The sequence below is a fragment of the Ambystoma mexicanum genome, chromosome 10 (assembly GCF_040938575.1).
Source record: "Ambystoma mexicanum isolate Mex_15411 chromosome 10, UKY_AmexF1_1, whole genome shotgun sequence".
Classification (NCBI taxonomy): Eukaryota; Metazoa; Chordata; class Amphibia; order Caudata; family Ambystomatidae; genus Ambystoma; species Ambystoma mexicanum.
Genome location: NC_090932.1, coordinates 104,169,292 through 104,189,179, shown reverse-complemented (window position 1 = coordinate 104,189,179; position 19,888 = coordinate 104,169,292). Strand labels below are relative to the sequence as shown.

At 45.5% G+C, this 19,888-nt stretch overlaps 1 protein-coding gene across 1 annotated transcript in view; it reads left to right on the top strand.

The window, feature by feature from the left end:
• PPP2R2A (protein phosphatase 2 regulatory subunit Balpha) overlaps nt 1–19,888 on the top strand; it is an 840,776-nt gene that overhangs the window by 797,135 nt on the left and 23,753 nt on the right. The window contains exon 9 of the mRNA XM_069617587.1: nt 2,255–2,346. Within this exon, the coding sequence (XP_069473688.1) occupies nt 2,255–2,346 (92 nt within the window). The remainder of the gene's footprint in view (nt 1–2,254; nt 2,347–19,888) is intronic.

Below are 19,888 nucleotides of genomic sequence, written 5' to 3'. Positions count from 1 at the left end.
AGCTCACCAGGTTGCTCAAATTCAGATATGAGATAGAATACTTGCAGATATTGGTCGATCACAGGGCGATGCAGAGGCAGGTAATCAGGCAGTGCCGGTCAACAGGCTGATCAAGTAGATGCGGCTGATGTCGTTGGGGGAGAGAAGGGCTCCTGCCCTATCCGTCTCTGGAGGATGCTGTGACTGGACATAGGAGTAATTAAGTGTTACTCACCGGAGTGACTAACATACTCCTAGTCCTTAGTCCCCTTCCCCCATATGTCCCACCATCAATCCCCCTAAAAGACCAGTGAGGTTGTTGCACTTTAAATACAACTGATGTGTCATAAGGGGACTGAGGTGTGGCGCTGGTGGACAGGGCTAAGGGTGCCAGTGTTACTGGGGCTGCCCCCCTCGTGCCAATACATGTAAACGGGAAATGTCTTTTTCTGGTCAAAAAGAGGTTCAGTTCCTTGTGATGGATGCCCATACAGGACGGAGGAAAGGGGACCTAGGACTATTAGTCACTCCGGTGAGTCACACTCAATTTAAGTGCATGGCAGTGGCTCCCAATCAAAAAAGATACTTGTTCACTCACCACTCCCATTATGAAAAAGGCCCAGAATCCTAAATTCTTACTACATGTCATTGAGTGCTAAGATCTAGCTTCAACACACAAGTAACTGTGCCAACCTACAATGGGTAAAATCATGGAAGCTCCACTTTTTTCCTTCCTAGCAACCATCCTTCAGAAAGCAGCTAAAAGCCTGGCCCTTAACAAACGTTCACAAGGCCTCCATTCAGAACCTCTCTATCAACCGACCTACTTGCCTCCTCCCTAGGCAACCCAATGAGGACCCAACCGCTAACACCAAAAACGTCCAACACGCTCCCTACGTCCCCATTCACCTGCAAGTGCATTCCAGCCAGGGAAGTATTTTGTTACTGTAAAATCAAGTTCGTCTACCTCAACTAACCACCTTGCTAAAATGTCACCCTTCTACCACATCACCCACTGATGTCTATTGCATGCCTAGCCTACACCATAGGAAGTCTACCCAAGTTATGATGTATGTTGCTCTATTCAGCTATCCCCCACCTCTTACTTTCATGCCCCTCACATTAACTGGCAACATCGCCTTAAACACCCTCCACCCTTTCAGTTTTCGGCTCTTCCCCCGGATAACACTAGCCCAAAACAGCGATGCAAATCCCATAAAAGCTTACTGAGACACAGGAACTGGCTAATTCTGAACACCAGTTTTCACACGTGTCTCTTGCTATCCTGCTCACATTTCTTTTACAGAGCCACATGTAGCGAGACCAACAAAAATGGCAAAAGGGTGCTACAGAAGACCACAAAAGCAAGTAATAAATTATAAACATTGAACCCATTCACTGGCGCCCCATGCAAATTTCCAATTAGGTTACAAGTGTTGGTGCAATAATAATATAAGATTAAGATAAAAATCCAATAGCAGGAAATGGAAGGAAAAATGAGTGGCCAAGGAACATTGGAGTGGATAAAAAACTGGTGCCCAGTTGATGGGTTTACGAAGCTTAATCCCTAGTTCGCTATCATGTGTACACCAGGCAGGCCCTCAACTTTCGTCCTGCATTTGTGAACAGTAGGCACTTACTGTGCTTGAAGACTTCTGTATCCCATTCCTTCAGTTAATGTGTAGCCTGGTCATGCCGTTGCTTTGCTTCTTGTTTTGTCTTTTCACAGTCTGTGCATTTTTCTGAATTATAAGTCTTTAGGTACTGTAGTGTAATACATTGATTTTAAGTGAAAGGACGGAGTAAGATATATTTATGTACGTTTTATCGTTTCTGCTTAGATGTTACAAACTTATTTATATTTGCTTTATGGGATGAATCTAAACTACAACGTTTAACGAACAAGAAGCCACCTAGTTGTGAATTAATAAACCGCATGTCAGAATGTTTGTCTGGTGTATACCAGAGATTAAGTGGGACCTACGTAGTGGTGAAATGTGGTGTTGACATGGCTGATGGAGCGATATGTACAAATGTTCTTAAGTGCAGTGCTTATGTTCCTGTACTAGAGTTGCAAGTAAGTATATCTTCCAATGTTTGCCTCTCAACTGACTTGTGCTTCAGCCTGGGATGAACAGGTTAATTTACCATCACTAATGTTGTCGAGGTCTATCGTTGTTTTTGTCCCTTTGGCTTGATTTTTGTCACCTTGTTGTTTTGTTATGAATTTGCAAGTTTTGTAAAACATTTATATTGAATAACATTGTTCTTTCAGGTACATGAATACCTCCGAAGTAAACTTTGCTCACTCTATGAGAATGACTGCATCTTTGACAAATTTGAATGCTGTTGGAATGGATCAGACAGGTAATTTCATTTTAATTCTAGCTTTAATGGTATGTCTGAAGTTTGTTAAATTACTTTTGTATCTAGGGGGGCTTTCAGCTGTAACTTAATTTGATAGGTGTATACAACATGTGAAAGCAAGGTCACCTTTTTTGTATAAGTTTTATTGAACACTGCTATACATGGCTTTCCAAACATTGCAAAAACAAAGTTGAACCAAACGTAGTGGAGCAAATGCCATTCCTCTGCGTGCAAAACATACATCTCATAACACCATAACATTATTTCGAAGGGATTGTGTCCTCCGACGTATTCCTTATCTTTGATAATACGTTTCCAGCTTGCTGGCCTCGGAAATTTTTTCTGTAGAGGGCGCTGCGCGTCGGCATCCGCCGAGTCAATGTCCTTTGACGGCCATCGTATCGGTGCCGACGTCACCATGCCCATAAATAGACACACGCTGCGTCCGTTGCTCAGTTCCGTTTTTCCGCGCTTCGTGGGGCCTCGGAACGTCGTTGCTCAGTTCAGTCAAGATAACTATCTATTTCTACTCGAATATACCTTATCGTTCTCGGTGGCTTCTTCATCGGAACCGACGAGGGTGCGATCCGGCTTCAAGAAATGTCGAGACTGCGGTAGAAAAAATGTCAATAATGGATCCACACAGGATCTGCTTATGGTGCTTGGGATCCGAGCACCATTGTTCGGAGTGTGAGGACTGCATGTCCATGACGGCGAAAGCCTTGAAGGAGCGCAAGGGGAAGCTCGAGAGGTGTAAGTCGGCCAAAACCTCCTCGAAAGTTTCGTCGGCTTAGTCGAGGCATTCGTCTCCTCGCCGTCAAACATTCCCATTCTAGATCTCGAAGCGGCTCCCACCATTCGTCGAGATCAAGACACTCAAAAAAGAGACGTCGAAGGTCCCATTGCTCGTCGTCTTCTGTGTCCCCAGAAAGGGTCTCCTGTCCCACTAAACACAGTTCTCAAGCTGAGTGGGAGGAATTCAGAAAGAAAATGTTAAGCGTCTTCGAGAACGCGCCCTCGACCCCCTCGAAGACAGCTGAGGGTGAAACCCCAGGTGAAAAACCCAAAAAATCAAAACGCCGCGAGTCGCAGCACCCGACGAAACATTCCACCCGAGAGCTCCATGAGCCATCGGGTAAGAAGGCACCGTCTTCGCCGTCGTCGAGGATTCCTTCGCCGTTGTCGAAGATTCCGTCGACGCCCGGATCGACGCCGTTGTCGAAGGGTTCCTCGACGCATCGGTCGATCGACTCGACGCCGATGAAAGAGAGGACCAAGGCCACCCAGCCAACGGTGATTTCAAGGGCCTCCGGCACGACGCTGAGACCGTCTTCGATGCCCTTGAGTAGGATCCCGATCCTCTCCAGTTCTTCGTGACCCCTTCCAGTTTTTTCGACGCCTTCGAAGCCTGTCACATCGGCGTCGACGACATCGACGTTTTCTCGCCCAGTAATGACGAGTTTGGCTCCTTCTGCCTTAGAGATGGGTTTTGCACCATTTCCGAGGTCAGAGTACCGTGGACTATCTTCAATTTATGAAGAGGAGGAAGATTCTGACCCGGAAACATTTGGGTTACAGAGGACCACACTGCCTATTTCAGAGGATTTCACCTCTGAGGAAAGAAGGCTGAAGGACCTACAAGAGGCAAGTGGATGGGACACTTCCCCAGAAGTGGAATTTGTTAAGCCAGACCCAGGGGACCATGCCGAAACACCCTATAGAATCCTTATGGCAAGAATTATTGAATTTATGGGTTGGTCTGCACCTTCCCCTGTTTTTCAACAGGATGACCTAACAGACATATTAGACAAAGGTCCGCAGGAGGACCCTGTGGTCCCCTTCCATGCAGCCTTACAAAGAAAAATTACATCAAATTGGGAAACTCCTGTAGTTATCCCTGCAGTCAATAAAAGATTGTCAGCCAAGTATAGGGTAGCGGCTGGTGACCCTGAATACTTATTAAAACACCCGACTCCAGAGTGCCTGGTGGTTCAAGCGGCAACGTCATCTAGCAGTAGGACCGCTTACCCTACTGTCCCACAGGATAGAGATGACAAGAGGTACGATTCTATGGCGAAGAAAGTCTTCTCTGCTTGTAGTATGGCGTTGAAGTCCATCAACGCCACCTGTACGCTCGCCAGGTTCAGTCACACACTATGGGAGTGTGCTTAATCAGCGGCTGACTGCATACCCGAAGGAGAGGAAAAGGAAGCCTTCCTTAACATTATTAAAGATGGCAAAGATGCCATGTGCGAATCACTTCAAACTGGCATCGATTCCGCTGACAGCATCAGTAGGGCCATGGCGGCAAGTACAACAATCCGCAGGCATGCGTGGTTGTGAAAGTCTGGCTTTGCTCCAGATGTACAGGCCAGACTTTTGAATATGCCCTTTGACGGCTCTTCAATATTCGGAAAAAAGGCTGATGACAGTCTAGAAAAGTTAGACTTCTAAAGCAGCAGCAAAATCTTTAGGAGCTGCTATCCGCCAAACTCCTTTTCGCCCCTTAGGAACCCCTGGGAGAGGAAAGTCCTTTCGCTATTATTCCGCATTCGGGAAAGGCAGAGGACAGCCAGCTCAGAGGCCAAAGGAGATCCACCCGAGGTGGACGGGTCAAAAGTAATAAGGCCGCAGCAGGTGCCTCTTTACCCTCGGCATCTACATCAGCCGCCCCCAAACCACTCTGAGGCCTTTCCACACAATACACCTGTAGGGGGCAGGTTAACTCACCATCTGACGGAATGGCAGGCTATAACGTCAGATGCTTGGGCATTGGAGACAGTTGCCCAGGGTTACTGCCTACCCTTTCTACACATCCCTGTCATCCACAGCGGAACAGCTCTCTAAAAGTTCCAGATTCGCTCCTTGTGCAGGAAATTATAGACCTGCTAGAGAAAGGTGCCATAGAACCGGTACCTGTAGCGGACCGGAACAAGGGCTGGTACTCCCCCCTACTTTCTCATACCAAAGAAGGACGGAGGACTGAGACCCATCCTGGACTTATGAGAATTGAACAAGTTCCTCAGGAAGGACAAGTTCAAGATGGTAACTCTCTCTCAGATCCTTCAGGCCCTCCAGCTCCAGCATTGGCTGGTATCTCTGGACCTTCAGGATGCTTATTTCCATGTGCCAATTCATCTCAAACACCGGAAATACCTGAGGTTTGCAAGTGGCGACTCTCATTATCAATTTCGAGTTCTGCCATTTGGGCTGACCTCCGCCCGAGGGTCTTCACCAAGCTGATGTTGGTAGTGGCGGCGAGTCTAAGGAGGGAAGGGATTCACGTCTACCCCTACCTAGACGATTGGTTGATCACAGCTGTATCTTCGGAACAAGCTCAGATCCAGCTAGATTGTCTGCCACTTTCTTCACAAGCTGGGCTTCTCCCTCAACTTAAAGAAGTCTCAGATGATACCATCACAGAGACTCCAGTTCAGTGGAGCAGTCCTGGACACTTCCCTGGGGAAAGCCTCGCCACCTGAGGTGAGGGCTCAAGATATTCTACAGATGGTCACCAAGTTTCAAAATGCCCAACGTCTACCAGCCTTAGACTTTTTGAGGTTGCTAGGCCTCATGGCATCCTGCATCTTCCTTGTGCCAGAGGCTCGTCTGAGAATGAGATCTCTTCAGTGGGCACGAAGAACCCAGTGGTCCCAATTCTCAGGAAGAATGTCAGATCTCCTTCAAGTCCCGGACAGAGTGGCTCGAGACATTCAGTGGAGAATAACAGTAGTCATGGATGCCTCACTAACAGGGTGGGGAGCCCATGCCAACGACTTGACAAATCAGCGGTTGTTGGTCTCCATCGGAGTCCAGACTACACATCAACCTGTTGGAGCTGAGAGCAATCAGACTAGCGCTGAGGGCTTGTCTGCCATCTGTACAGGGGAAGAATGTCCTAATGACAGACAACACAGTGGCCATGCACTACCTCAACAAAAGAGGTGTAGGATTACTGCCACTGTGCAGAGGCGACGCAGCTCTGGTTTTGGGCAATTCAAGAAGGAATCTCTTTATCGGCAGTTCACTGGTCCGGAGAGAAGAACCTGACAGCGGACGCTCTGAGCAGGCAGAGCAGTCTCCCAGAGTGGGAGCTTCAAGAGATCTTTGCCTTTTGGGGAACCCTTCAAGTGGATCTGTTTGCCACCAGTATCAACAGGAGGTTTGATCAGTTTTGTTCAAGGGAATTTCCCCCGAGAGGAGCTCTAGGGGACGTGTTCGTAGTAGACTGGGAGTTTCCACTTCTATACGCGTTCCCTCCAGTCCCTGTCATTCCTCAGATGATCAGGAGGTTGAGAAGATTCCGGAAGACTTTGATCCTAATTGCACCGTATTGGGCCAGGAGAACGTGGTACCCGGACCTTCTGGACATGTCCATCTGGCCTCTGACTCGTCTTCCGCAAAGAGGATCTTCTCTCGCAGAAGGGAGGTCAGGTTCTCCATCCAGACTTCAGAACCCTCAACCCTCAAGCTTTCAGCTTAGTTTCTGAAAGGTTGAGCTACAAGGATTTGGACCGCCCGGATGATGTCATGGATTTGTTGCTTTCAGCTAGAAGGCCAGCAACAAAGACTTTATACCGCTGCCGTTGGAACAGATTTTGCAGCTGGTGTAGCGAAGAATATCGAACCCTGTTCATGCAGTACACCAATGGTGTTATCTTTTTTGCTCTATTTGGCGAATTCAGGTCTTCAATTTGGTACGATCAAGGGCTACCTCGAAGCGCTGTCAATGTTTAAACGCACTGCGGAGGAGCCATCATATTTAAAATTACCTGTAGTAATCCAATTTATGAAAGCGTAAACTAATGTCTATCCCCCAAAGCCGTTCCAAGTTCCCTTGTGGGACTTAAATCTAGTCTTAAATTTTCTGATGGGTACTCCTTTTGAACCACTCCATTCTTGTTCATTAAGATTTCTCACCCTTAAAACGGTCTTCCTCGTGGCTCTAACATCTGCCAGAAGAGAGCGAATGACAAGCTCTATCTTGCAAACCTCCTCACACAATTTTCTTTTACAAAGACAAAGTTGTTTTACAAGTGAAGCCTAATTTCCTTCCAAAGGTGGTCTCTGAATTCCACATCAATCAGAAAATTACCTTACCTTCATTCTATCCTGCTCCCCATCCAGGGAAAGAGGGAGAGGCTACATAGGCTGGATCCAAGGCGTGCCTTGAGTTTTTATATCGACAGACTTGCTAGAATAAGGCAAGCAGACCAACTGTTTGTAGGTTATGCAGGTCACAAATTAGGATTGCCAATCGCAAAACAGACCATTTCAAGATGGATTATTTTAGCCATTCTAGAATGCTACAAATTGGCAGGGAAAGAGCCCCCTCAACACCTTAGGGCTCATTCAACCAGGGGTATCGCAGCCTCTTCGGCTCTCCAAAGAGGGGTACTGATTCGGGACATGTGTGGCTGCCACATGGTCGTCCGCACATACTTTTACAAAATTCTATAGTCTGGATTCCTCCTCTAGCCAGGAGACCAGATTTGGCAAAGCTGTTACATTCTGTTCATTCTCAAAGGGGAATATTCCAATTTTACTCCCACCTCCTTTCACACCACTGCTATGGGAGTCTATCAAGATAAGGAACACGTCGGAGGAACATCCCATAGAAAGAACGTTACAAGATAAGAAGTAACTTGTTCTTCTATACCACCGCCCAGGATTGACACAACTACACCAGGATTAGATCTCAGCAATCCAACTGTCTATGAAAGGGAAAAATGATGATGCATGTCTCTCCCGTTTGCAGAATATATCGGCCCATTTAAGGGAGCAAGTTCCAAGAAGCAAGCGAGAACAGAGAAGAAAAAGTAGTAGGAGAGCCCAACCAACATTTTGATAATCACCTTTGTCTGAATCAGTTCTGTAAGAATTCAGAAGACTGGCAAATGTTGAAGAGGGAATTCAAGTGGAAGGCTCCTCCGATTCATTGCTTTCTGAAGGTCATCCAGAAACAAGGATCTGTCTATTATAGAGGTGCCTGAACAAATGAGTAGTCCTATTCTGCGCTTGAACTTGAAAAATTATACAAACACTTTGTTGTATGCAGAGTTGGTCTGTTTATTTGCTATGAAGTGCCACTCTTTAAAGATGAAGATTTCTTGAAAGATCAAACCTCGACACGGGTTTCCCCGCTTGTGGTTTGCAGCGGTTCTTCAGGAGGTATGATTAAACAATTTGAACTGAACATACATTAATACTAATTGGCGAGAGTCCCTGGAAACATGCATTCCTTATATACATTTACTTTCAGGGAAATTGATACCTCTTCTATTGGTCTGCTGTATTCATTTCATACAGTCATTGTCACTTGTGTAGAAAGTAACGGTGGTCCTTTTGAACATGTATTACATTCATACATTGGTTTACAAATGGATAGAGTGCGACCTCTATCCATTTGTAAACCAATGTATGAATCTCTTATGTTCTGTATTGATTTCATACAGTGATTTGCATTTTTGTAGAATTCATACATTGATTTTGTTGTATGGCATAGCTTTAATAGTGGCTGATGTAAAATTGCGTCCTGTAAGGCAAAGACAGAACAATGGTATGTTCCGTGTCACTCTGTATGAGTAGCATGCATAGATCAATAAAAAAAAGGTGCTCACTGGTATGTTGATCAGTGACGCTAAATCCTTGAGCCAGAATCAATTTTGGGTTTGGGAGTCCCTTTGATTCGCCATGGATGGTGTTGCCTAAAGTCAAATGAGCAGATTTTATTCTAGAAATTGTTTAAAGAAGATTTTCTAAGGTAGCCTACATTGTTGAAAGAAAAACTAGCCAAATTTGTGAGAAGGCTTACCTGGTAGTAAAAGCAGAGGGAGCTGATCATTGCACTGTTCGCGGTTCGATTGGCGTGAAGTGTTTGAAAATGGCCGCCCTATATCGTACATGTTGGTGTCACTGCGTACGTTAACACGATGATGTCATAGACGCTCGTATGACGGCCAGCGTAGATTAGTTTTGAAGCTAATCTAACGGGGGAATTTTGGCCAAAGAGATGTCATGTTGAATAATACCAAATTGGTGAGTTGCGATGAAAAGTACATGAATTTACTTTTGACTGGGTGTTACCCTTGGTCTGTCTGTTATTGATATGTTGAATACATTTAGGAATTATTAAAGCTGAACTTCTTACGTGAAACAAAGGTCACGATGTGACAAATCGATACAAATTATTTTTTTGACAATGAATCATGGTGAATTCATCCGAACATACTGACATGTAAATAGATTAGGTAACACAATAACACATAATGGTGGTGTTGCAGAGAGTCCTTGAAAGAAATTGAGGGCCAGGTAAATGGTACAGTTTGTATATTCTTGCTATTTATAGGAAATGGAATTTTTCTAAGTAATAGTTCTAGATTGCCCCCTCGTGGCGGGGGACATAGCTTTTCAATACTGAAGAATTCGAGATCACTTGATCTGGGTTGTGTTCTTGCAAGAAATGCATGTCTATTGGTCATCTTAGATCACGATTTTGGATTGCTCTGATGTGTTCGCTGATTCTTGTCTTAAGTTGTTGAATTGTGCTTCCTATGTATAAGCGATGGCATGGACATTCTATTGCATAGATGACATATCTGCTATTGCAGTTAATTAATTGTTGTATTTTTGTTTGTGTACCATTAGGTTCGGCAATCACAGTTTTGGCGTTTTCTGAGAATTTGCACATTGGCCACACTTGTAGTTCCCACGTATTGGTGGTTGTAACCACATTGTATCAGGTGTATAGGTTTTGGTCTCTGAAAATGAGATGGACATAATTTGTTTTTCAGGATTTTTTTGCTTTACGGAAGGTGATTGAAGGACGATTGTCTAATAATATTTTTAAGTCTGGATCTATCTTTGGGATATTCCAATTTTGTAGAAAGATCCTTTTGATTTTATTGTTAGTGCTATATGTGGTGATAAATCAAATTTTTTGTTGGGAACTAATAGTTGTCGATGAAACTCTTTTGTCTTGAAGCTGTGCCCTGGTTCTGTTGTGGGTTTTTTGATAGCTTCTTGTAATCAACTGTTGGCTGTATCCTTTCTTTGAAATTGTGCATAGTTTGTGACGCATGTTTGATGAATTATTTGTTGGTGGTGCATTTTCTCTTGATTCTTAACATTTCTCCATAGGGGATGTTAGTGACATGAATAGAATGGTTACTTGTTGCATGAAGTAAACTGTTTGCAGACGTTGGTTTTATGTATAGAGTTGTATGGATCATATTGTTCTGTATGTAAAGGTTGATGTTCAAAAAGTTGATTTGTGATTGACTGTATTCAGTGTCAGTTTCAGATTGTACCTGTTGAGGTATTGAAAGTAGTCTTTGAATTGTGCATAGTTCCATTCCAGATCATAATGATATTGTCTATGTAGCGACCCCAGAAGACATTATTGTGGTTGGTAAAAGATGAATGCTGCCATGCCTGCTCCAATTCATAATGCCCCATATAGAGGTTGGCATAAGATGGGGCATATTTGGCACCCATAGCGGTTCCTTGGATCTGTTTGTATAGATGTTGGCTGAATGAAACGATATTGTTCAAGGTGAAGTGTAGCATTTCCAAAATCTGATTCTGCTCATGGTATGATATGGATCTTGTTTACCAGAAGTATTCTGGTAGTAGTCCCTTACTATGGAGAATACTTGTTTAAAGTGCGGAAACATCCATAGTGATGAGCCAATAGTTGTCTTCCCAGTATATAGTTTCCTTCCAATTGCTGAGTAATGTGGGTTGTATCTCTGATGTAAGATGATAATGCAGTGGCAAGTGGTTGAAGCTGGTGATCAATGTATTCTGATATTCGTTCTGTGAGGAATCCAATACTATTGATGATTGGTCTGCGTGCAGGTAAATCCGTGTATGTTTTGTGAATTTTTGGTAAGAAATATATTGTGGAGATTATGGGGAACGGAATGTTCATTTATGAGTATTCATCTGTGAGGAGTGACTGGTCTCTCCAATGTTGGCTCATGGTCCTCCATTCCTCTTGTAGTTGTGGTAATGGGTTTGTGTGTAATGGTTCGTAGCATTGAGTGTCTTGGAGGTGTTGCATTGCCATTTTGACATCTTTTGTTTGAAGTAGAACGATGTTGCCTCCTTTGTCAGATGATTTGATTGTAATATCTTTGTTAACAAGGGATTGTGTCCTCCGACGTATTCCTTATCTTTGATAATACGTTTCCAGCTTGCTGGCCTCGGAAATTTTTTCTCTGTAGAGGGCGCTGCGCGTCGACGTCCGCTGAGTCGATGTCGCTCGACGGCCACCGTATCGGCGCCGACGTCACCATGCCCATAAATAGCCACGCGCTGCATCCGTTGCTCAGTTCCGTTTTTCCGCGCTTCGTGGGGCCTCGGAACGTCGTTGCTCAGTTCAGTCAGGATAACTCTATATCTACTTGAATAATACCTACTCGTTCTCGATGGCTTCTTCATCGGAACCGACGACGACGCGATCCGGCTTCAAGAAATGTCGAGACTGCAGTAAAAAAATTTCGATAACGGATCCACACAGGATCTGCTTGTGGTGCTTGGGATCCGAGCACCATTGTTCGGAGTGTGAGGACTGCATGTCCATGACGGCGAAAGCCGTGAAGGAGCGCAAGGGGAAGCTCGAGAGAGGTAAGTCAAAAACCTCCTCGAAGGTTTCTTCGGCTGAGTCGAGGCATTCGTCTCCTCGCCGTCAAACATTCCCATTCTAGATGTCGAAGTAGCTCCCACCATTTGTCGAGATCAAGACACTCAAAAAAGACGTCGAAGATCCCCTTCCTCGTCTTCTGTGTCCCCAGAAAGGGTCTCCTGTCCAACGAAACACCGCTCTCAAGCTGAGTGGGAGGAATTCAGAAAGAAAATGTTTAAGCGTCTTCGAGAATGCGGCCGCGAAGACAGCAGAGGGTGATGCCCCGGGTGAAAAACCCAAAAAATCAAAACGTCGCGAGTAGCAGCTCCCGGCGAAACATTCCACCCGAGAGCGCCACGAGCCATCGGATAAGAAGGCACCATCTTCGTCGTCGCAGATTCCTTCGACGCATGGATCGGCGCCGTTGTCGAAGGGTTCCTCGACGCATTGGTCGATTGACTCGACGCCCTCGTCGACGCCGACATCGACGCTGATGAAAGAGAAGACCAAGGCTACTCCACAGCCAACAGTGATTCCAAGGGCCTCCGGCACGACGTCGAGACCGTCGTCGATGCCCTCGAGTAGGATCCCGATCCTCTCCAGTTCTTCGTGACCCCTTCTAGTTTTTTCGACGTCTTCGAAGCCTGTCACATCGTCGACGACATCGACGTTTTCTCGCCCAGTAATGACGAGTTTGGCTCCTTCTGCCTTAGAGATGGGTTTTGCACCATTTCCGAGGTCAGAGTACCGTGGACTATCTTCAATTTATGAAGAGGGGGAAGATTCTGACCCGGAAACATTTGGGTTACAGAGGACCACACTGCCTATTTCAGAGGATTTCACTTCTGAGGAAAGAAGGCTGAAGGACCTACAAGAGTCACTACATGAGGCAAGTGGACTGGACACTTCACCAGAAGTGGAATTTGTTAAGCCAGACCCAGGGGAACATGCCGAAACACCCTATAGAACCCTTATGGCAAGAATTATTGAATTTATGGGTTGGTCTGCGCCTTCCCCTGTTTTTCAACAGGATGACCTAACAGACATATTAGACAAAGGTCCGCAGGAGGACCCTGTGGTCCCCTTCCATGCAGCCTTACAAAGCAAAATTACATCAAATTGGGAAACTCCTGAAGTTATCCCTGCAGTCAATAAAAGATTGTCAGCCAAGTAGGGTAGCGGCTGGTGACCCTGAATACTTATCAAAACACCCGACTCCAGAGTGCCTGGTGGTTCAAGCGGCAACGTCATCTAGCAGTAGGACCGCTTACCCTACTGTCCCACAGGATAGAGATGACAAGAGGTACGATTCTATGGCGAAGAAAGTCTTCTCTGCTTGTAGTATGGCGTTGAAGTCCATCAACGCCACCTGTACGCTCGCCAGGTTCAGTCACACACTATGGGAGTGTGCTTCATCAGCGGCTGACTGCATACCCGAAGGAGAGGAAAAGGAAGCCTTCCTTAACATTATTAAAGATGGCAAAGATGCCATGTGCGAATCACTTCAAACTGGCATTGATTCCGCTGACAGTATCAGTAGGGCCATGGCGGCAAGTACAACAATCCGCAGGCATGCGTGGTTGTGAAAGTCTGGCTTTGCTCCAGATGTACAGGCCAGACTTTTGAATATGCCCTTTGACGGCTCTTCAATATTCGGAAAAAAGGCTGATGACAGTCTAGAAAAGTTAGACTTCTAAAGCAGCAGCAAAATCTTTAGGAGCTGCTATCCGCCAAACTCCTTTTCGCCCCCTCAGGAACCTCTGGGAGAGGAAAGTCCTTTCACTATTATTCCGCATTCGGGAAAGGCAGAGGACAGCCAGCTCAGAGGCCAAAGGAGATCCACCCGAGGTGGACGGGTCAAAAGTAATAAGGCCGCAGCAGGTGCCTCTTTACCCTCGGCATCTACATCAGCCGCCCCCAAACCACTCTGAGGCCTTTCCACACAATACACCTGTAGGGGGCAGGTCAACTCACCATCTGACGGAATGGCAGGCTATAACGTCAGATGCTTGGGCATTGGAGACAGTTGCCCAGGGTTACTGCATACCCTTTCTACACATCCCTCAGTCATCCACCGGTGAACAGCTCTCTAAAAGTTCCAGATTTGCTCCTCGTGCAGGAAATTATAGACCTGCTAGAGAAAGGTGCCATAGAACCGGTACCTGTAGCGGACCGGAACAAGGGCTGGTACTCCCCCTACTTTCTCATACCAAAGAAGGACGGAGGACTGAGACCCATCCTGGACTTACGAGAATTGAACAAGTTCCTCAGGAAGGACAAGTTCAAGATGGTAACTCTCTCTCAGATCCTTCAGGCCCTCCAGCTCCAGGACTGGCTGGTATCTCTGGACCTTCAGGATGCTTATTTCCATGTGCCAATCCATCTCAAACACAGGAAATACCTGAGGTTCGCAATTGGCGACTCTCATTATCAATTTCGAGTTCTGCCATTTGGGCTGACCTCCGCCCCAATGGTCTTCACCTAGCTGATGTCGGTTGTGGCAGCGAGTCTAAGGAGGGAAGGGATCCACGTCTACCCCTACCTGGACGGTTGGCTGATCAGGGCTGTATCTTCGGAACAGGCCCGGGCCCAACTAGATTGTCTGCCACTTCCTTCACAAACTGGGCTTCTCCCAGAATTTAAAGAAGTCACAGATGGTACCATCACAGAGACTCCAGTTCATTGGAGCGGTCCTGGACACTTCCCTGGGAAAAGCCTCGCCACCAGAGGTGAGGGCTCAAGATATTCTACAGATGGTCACCAAGTTTCAAAATGCCCAACGTCTCCCAGCCTTCGACTTTTTGAGGTTGCTAGGCCTCATGGCATCCTGCATCTTCCTTGTGCCAGAGGCTCGCCTGAGAATGAGATCTCTTCAGTGGGCACTGAGAAGTCAGTGGTCGCAATTCTCAGGGAGAATGACAGATCTCCTCCGGATTCCAGACAAGGTAGCCCACGACCTTCAATGGTGGGCCTATCCAGAGAACATCTTGAAAGGAGAACTGTTTTGGCAACCATGGCCGGAGATAACAGTAGTCACAGACGCCTCACTCACGGGGTGGGGAGCCCATGCCAATGACTTGACCATCAGCGGTCGTTGGTCTCCATCGGAGTCCAGGCTACCCATCAACCTATTGGAGCTGAGACCGATCAGACTAGCACTGAAAGCTTTCCTGCCATCAGTACAGGGGAGAAATGTCCTGATAATGACGGACAACACGGTGGCCATGCACTACCTCAACAAAAGAGGCACAGGATCACTGCCACTGTGCAGAGAGGCGATGCAGCTCTGGTTCTGGGCAATCCAAGAAGGAATCTCTCTATCGGCAGTCCACCTAGCCGGAGAGAAGAACTTGACAGCGGACGCTCTGAGCAGGCAGAGCAGTCTCCCACGAGTGGGAGCTAGCTCAGGACGTCCAAGAGAACTTTGCCCTTTGGGGAACCCCTCAGGTGGATCTGTTCGCCACAAGCACCAACAGGAAGTGCGATCTGTTCTGTTCAAGGGAATTTCCCCCGAGAGGAGCTCTAGGAGACGCATTCGTAGTGGACTGGGAGTCTCCACTCTTTTACGCGTTCCCACCAGTCCCTGTTATTCCTCAAATGATCAGGAGGTTGAGAAGATTCTGGAAAACCATGAGCCTAATTGCCCCGGATTGGGCCAGGAGAACTTGGTACCCGGACCTTCTAGATATGTCCATCTGCCCTCCAATCCGTCTTCCACTCAAAAAGAATCTTCTCTCGCAGAAGGGAGGTCAGGTTCTCCATCCAGACACCAGAACCCTCACGCTTGGCTTCTGAAAGGGTGAGGTATAAGGATTGGGATCTCCCTGATGACGTCATAGAGGTGTTGCTTTCGGCCAGAAGGCCAGCAACAAAGTCTATACCGCTGCCGTTGGAACAAATTTTGCAGCTGCTGTAGGGAAGAGAATATCGACCCTTTTTCATGTGATACACCAACGGTGTTATCGTTTCTACTCTACTTGGCAAACTCAGGCCTTCAAGTTGGCACTGTAAAAGGCTATCTCGCAGCGCTTTCTATCTTCAAGCGCACTGCGGAGGAACCATCGTATTTCAAACTTACTCTAGTGGTACAATTTCTCAAGGGATTAACTAATGTTTATCGCCACAACCATTCCAGGTTCCCTTGTGGGACCTACATTTAGTCTTAAATTTCCTAATGGGCACTCCATTCGAACCACTTCACTCTTGTTTGCTGAGATTTCGCACGCTTAAAACTGTCCTATTGGTAGCACTAACATCTGCTAGGAGGGTGAGCGAGCTACAAGCTCTCTCCTGTAAACCCCCACATACAGTTTTCCACAAGGACAAAGTTGTCCTCCAGGTGAAGCCTAATTTCCTCCCAAAGGTGGTTTCTGAATTTCATATTACTCAGAAAATTACCTTACCTTCGTTCTACCCTCCTCCCCATCCGGGGAAAGAGGAGGAAAGGCTACATAGGCTGGACCCAAGGCGAGCTCTCAGCTTGTATATCAGCAGAATTGCTAGGTTCAGGCAAGCAGACCAACTGTTGGTAGGATACTCGGGTCACAAGTTGGGACTACCCATAACAAAAACCATCTCCATTCTGGAATGTTACAAACTGGCAGGGAAAGAGCCACCCCAAATGCTCAGGGCTCCTTCAACCAGGGTTATTGCAGCCTCTTCAGCTCTCCAAAGAGGGGTACCGGTCCGTGACATATGTGCGGCTGCCACATGGTCGTCTGCAAATACATTCACAAAATTTTACAATCTGGATTCCTCCCCTACTCAAGAGACCAGATTTGGCAAGGCCGTATTACATTCGGTCCATCCCTAAAGGGATACATACGTTACAAGGTAAGAAGTAGCTTGTTCTTTCGGTGCTTTTGTTTTGGAGTAAGGTTTCTTTAGAAATTTTTGTGATTTCCTTAGAGATAAAAGGATCTTAGGTTGTTCTGTGTTGCTTTGAAGAAGTTATCAATTGTATTGTTGGCTGATAGATTTTGCACAAATTTGGATTTTTGCTTAAAGTTAGTTGTTTAAGAGAGACCAGAGTCAATTTCTTGTTCTGATAGAAATGTTTCCATAGTGTGTTGCTCATTTAGATCCAGTATATTTAGTAAATCTATAGTTCTGCTAGTTGAACCATTAGTTTGTATGGAGTTTCTCGTTTGGTGGGAGGTTTCAGTGTTGATGTTGGCAGAACATTTTTTAAGTTAAATTTTTCTACAGAATTGGAAAAGGTCTACAATTTTGGAGAAGTAGTCGTACTGGTTGGTTGGACAAAATTTGAGTCCCTTGTTGAGTACTGTAATTAGATGTGGCGAGAGTTGTGTATTGGTGAGATTGACCACTAGGTTTTGCAGCGTTGTAGAGGATTCTGTGAATAGTATTAATGTATGTTCAGTTTAAATTGTTTAATCTTACCTCCTGAAGAACCGCTGCAAACCACAAGCAAGGAAATGCGTGTCGAGGTTTGATCTTTCAAGAAATTGTTATCTTTAAACAGAGGCTCTTCATAGCACATAAACAGACCAACTCTGCATACAACAGTGTTTTCTGTATAATTTTTCAAGTTCAAGCGCATAATAGGACTACTCATTTGTTTAAACATGCTCTAACTTAGGCCAGTCTCTAAGCAAGTCCAGACTGCAGCTAAACTTTCACATTGAATAATATTACTGCCTAATCTACATCGGAGTGCGACATTGCTGCTAAAGACTGGAATTATCTACTATTATAGAGGTGGAAGAATCCAATTCTCGCCAGTCCTTCGGGAGAAGGGAGAGGGAGAGAAGCACGGAGAAAGAAGACTCAAAGAAATGTAATCACTCAAGATGCATTAAAAAATAAATCCTGAAAGTAAAAAAAAAATCAGACAAATGCCTTTCTGAGAAAGTTATCTAAGGCATCACTGGTAATTACACTGGAAAATACAAATACAAATTACACCAGAGGAAATATTCAACTCCACTGCTAGTCCAATGAGTGATCTCAGAGGGAAACCAACAGAGAAGTCAAAGATTGAGCGGCGGAAAAATAAGCAACAAGATAATTAACTCACCTCATTGGCTACTCTCACAGAAAGAATTAGAACTACAAATGTGAGTGTGGGACTTCAAACTGATGGGCAAGCCCTAAGAATTCTGAGCACCGGTGAGAAAGTGAAAACGCACAAGGCATCTAAAGAAACTTAGTGTGGGATGGATCCAAGACCCCAATCAAATCTCAATCGACAAATGATAGTGGTGTCTATACCAGTAGCCCCTATTTTTCTGATAAAGAAACAGAAATCAGCGACGGGAGAACAGTTTCCTCAAGTTAAGGGAGAAAAAAATCACTATTCGACAACCAGAAAATAGCCCCCATTTTCCTGAAAGGCGCCCAAAGCACATTAGAGACATTAAATGTTTCTGAGGAAGTTAGATTGTGAGAAGTGAAGTCCAGAATGATGGAAACGATACCCAATGGAGAAGGGAAATCAACAAGAATGGAGGGACTGTATGGAAAGACGTCCAATACACAATCATCAGACGTATGAAGATCTGCAAGGGGAAAGAAAGGGCAAAGGAAGCTCTGGCGCACTCTGAGTTCAAATAAAAACAATTTAAAATCCTTGTGTAGGGGGGTAATATTATCCATCCTGAAAAAACTGCCTAGTCTGTACCTCATAAAATCACATGACATTGAATTTGTTAGATTTCCAGATCATGCTAATCCTCTGGTGGCAGAAGTGGGTCTATCATCAAGGGAATGTTTTGAGGCAATACTGGGGGCTGCAAATGAATTGGGGAAACAAGATCTTCTAGTCACTACCTCTCAACCAGAGGGAAGTGTAAAGTTACCCGCATTAGCGCCAAAATGGATCTCTAGAGCAGGGTTGAAGAGGCGCCTAGTTCGAACCGCAAAACTCCACCAAAAAGGATGGAGGTTCCTGGGGAACATTTGCAAGCCAATTCTCCCTGTTACCAGAAATACTGACAGAGGTTTTTCAAAGACTAGGAGTGGGTCAGAAGCCGCTTTAACTATTCAGGTCTTAAAGTGATCTGTTGGAACATGCAGGGTCCAAACACATTCATCTCCAAGAAGATTAAAGATTATCTTTTTAGAAACGGGGATGTATTGATGTTTCATGAAACCTGGCTAGTCAACCCAATCAGTGTGGAACTCCAAACCCAGCCGGCACTCCAAAAAGCCAAAGGTAGACCAAGGGGTGGTATGTTGATGGCTTTCAAAAAATTGACATTTATATAGGCCACACTGATTGCAAATATGGGAATTCAAGCCTGCAAAGCTCTTTTAAGACAGCAGGATTCCCACTTGGAGATATTTGTCCACCTCTATTGGAACACTGCCTGTTCCACCCAGCAGATTTTCTTTGCTGATCTAGCTACACTTTTAGGAAAAATCAAGGCCATGAATTGAGGTGCTCCAATAATCTTGGGAGGAGGTCTGAATTCACAATGTATCCAACTCTCTAAAGAAATAACTAAACATACCACAAGTAGAACATCTGAGAAGGGCTGACTTTGGGTGGAGTTTCTTATAGCGCTGGGGGCTGGAAATGGTTAACAGGAAAACTACCGGGGGACATCCCAGCAAGGCCAACTAGATCTCAGGGAGCAGCTATTTCCACACTAAACTTAATTACGAGTGTGGTTCAGGGTGGAAGTAGTGATCATCTTCACTTGGAATTGGTCTTCCCAGATTGCCTCCTTTATCCTCAAAGATACAATCAGTCCATTATTAGCAGGAAAGGAAGAGTGCGCCCCCAGAAATTTAAATGGGGAGGGAAGGAGCTCAATAATTGCCTCATGGAAGTCTCAGAGAATACCCAATTTGAGAGATGTCAACCAGAAAGCTTTGTCAAATTTGTGTGGTCCGTCTGTCCCCCTTCGGTGAGGGGAGGAGGGAAAAAGAAGATACACCGTCACTCTT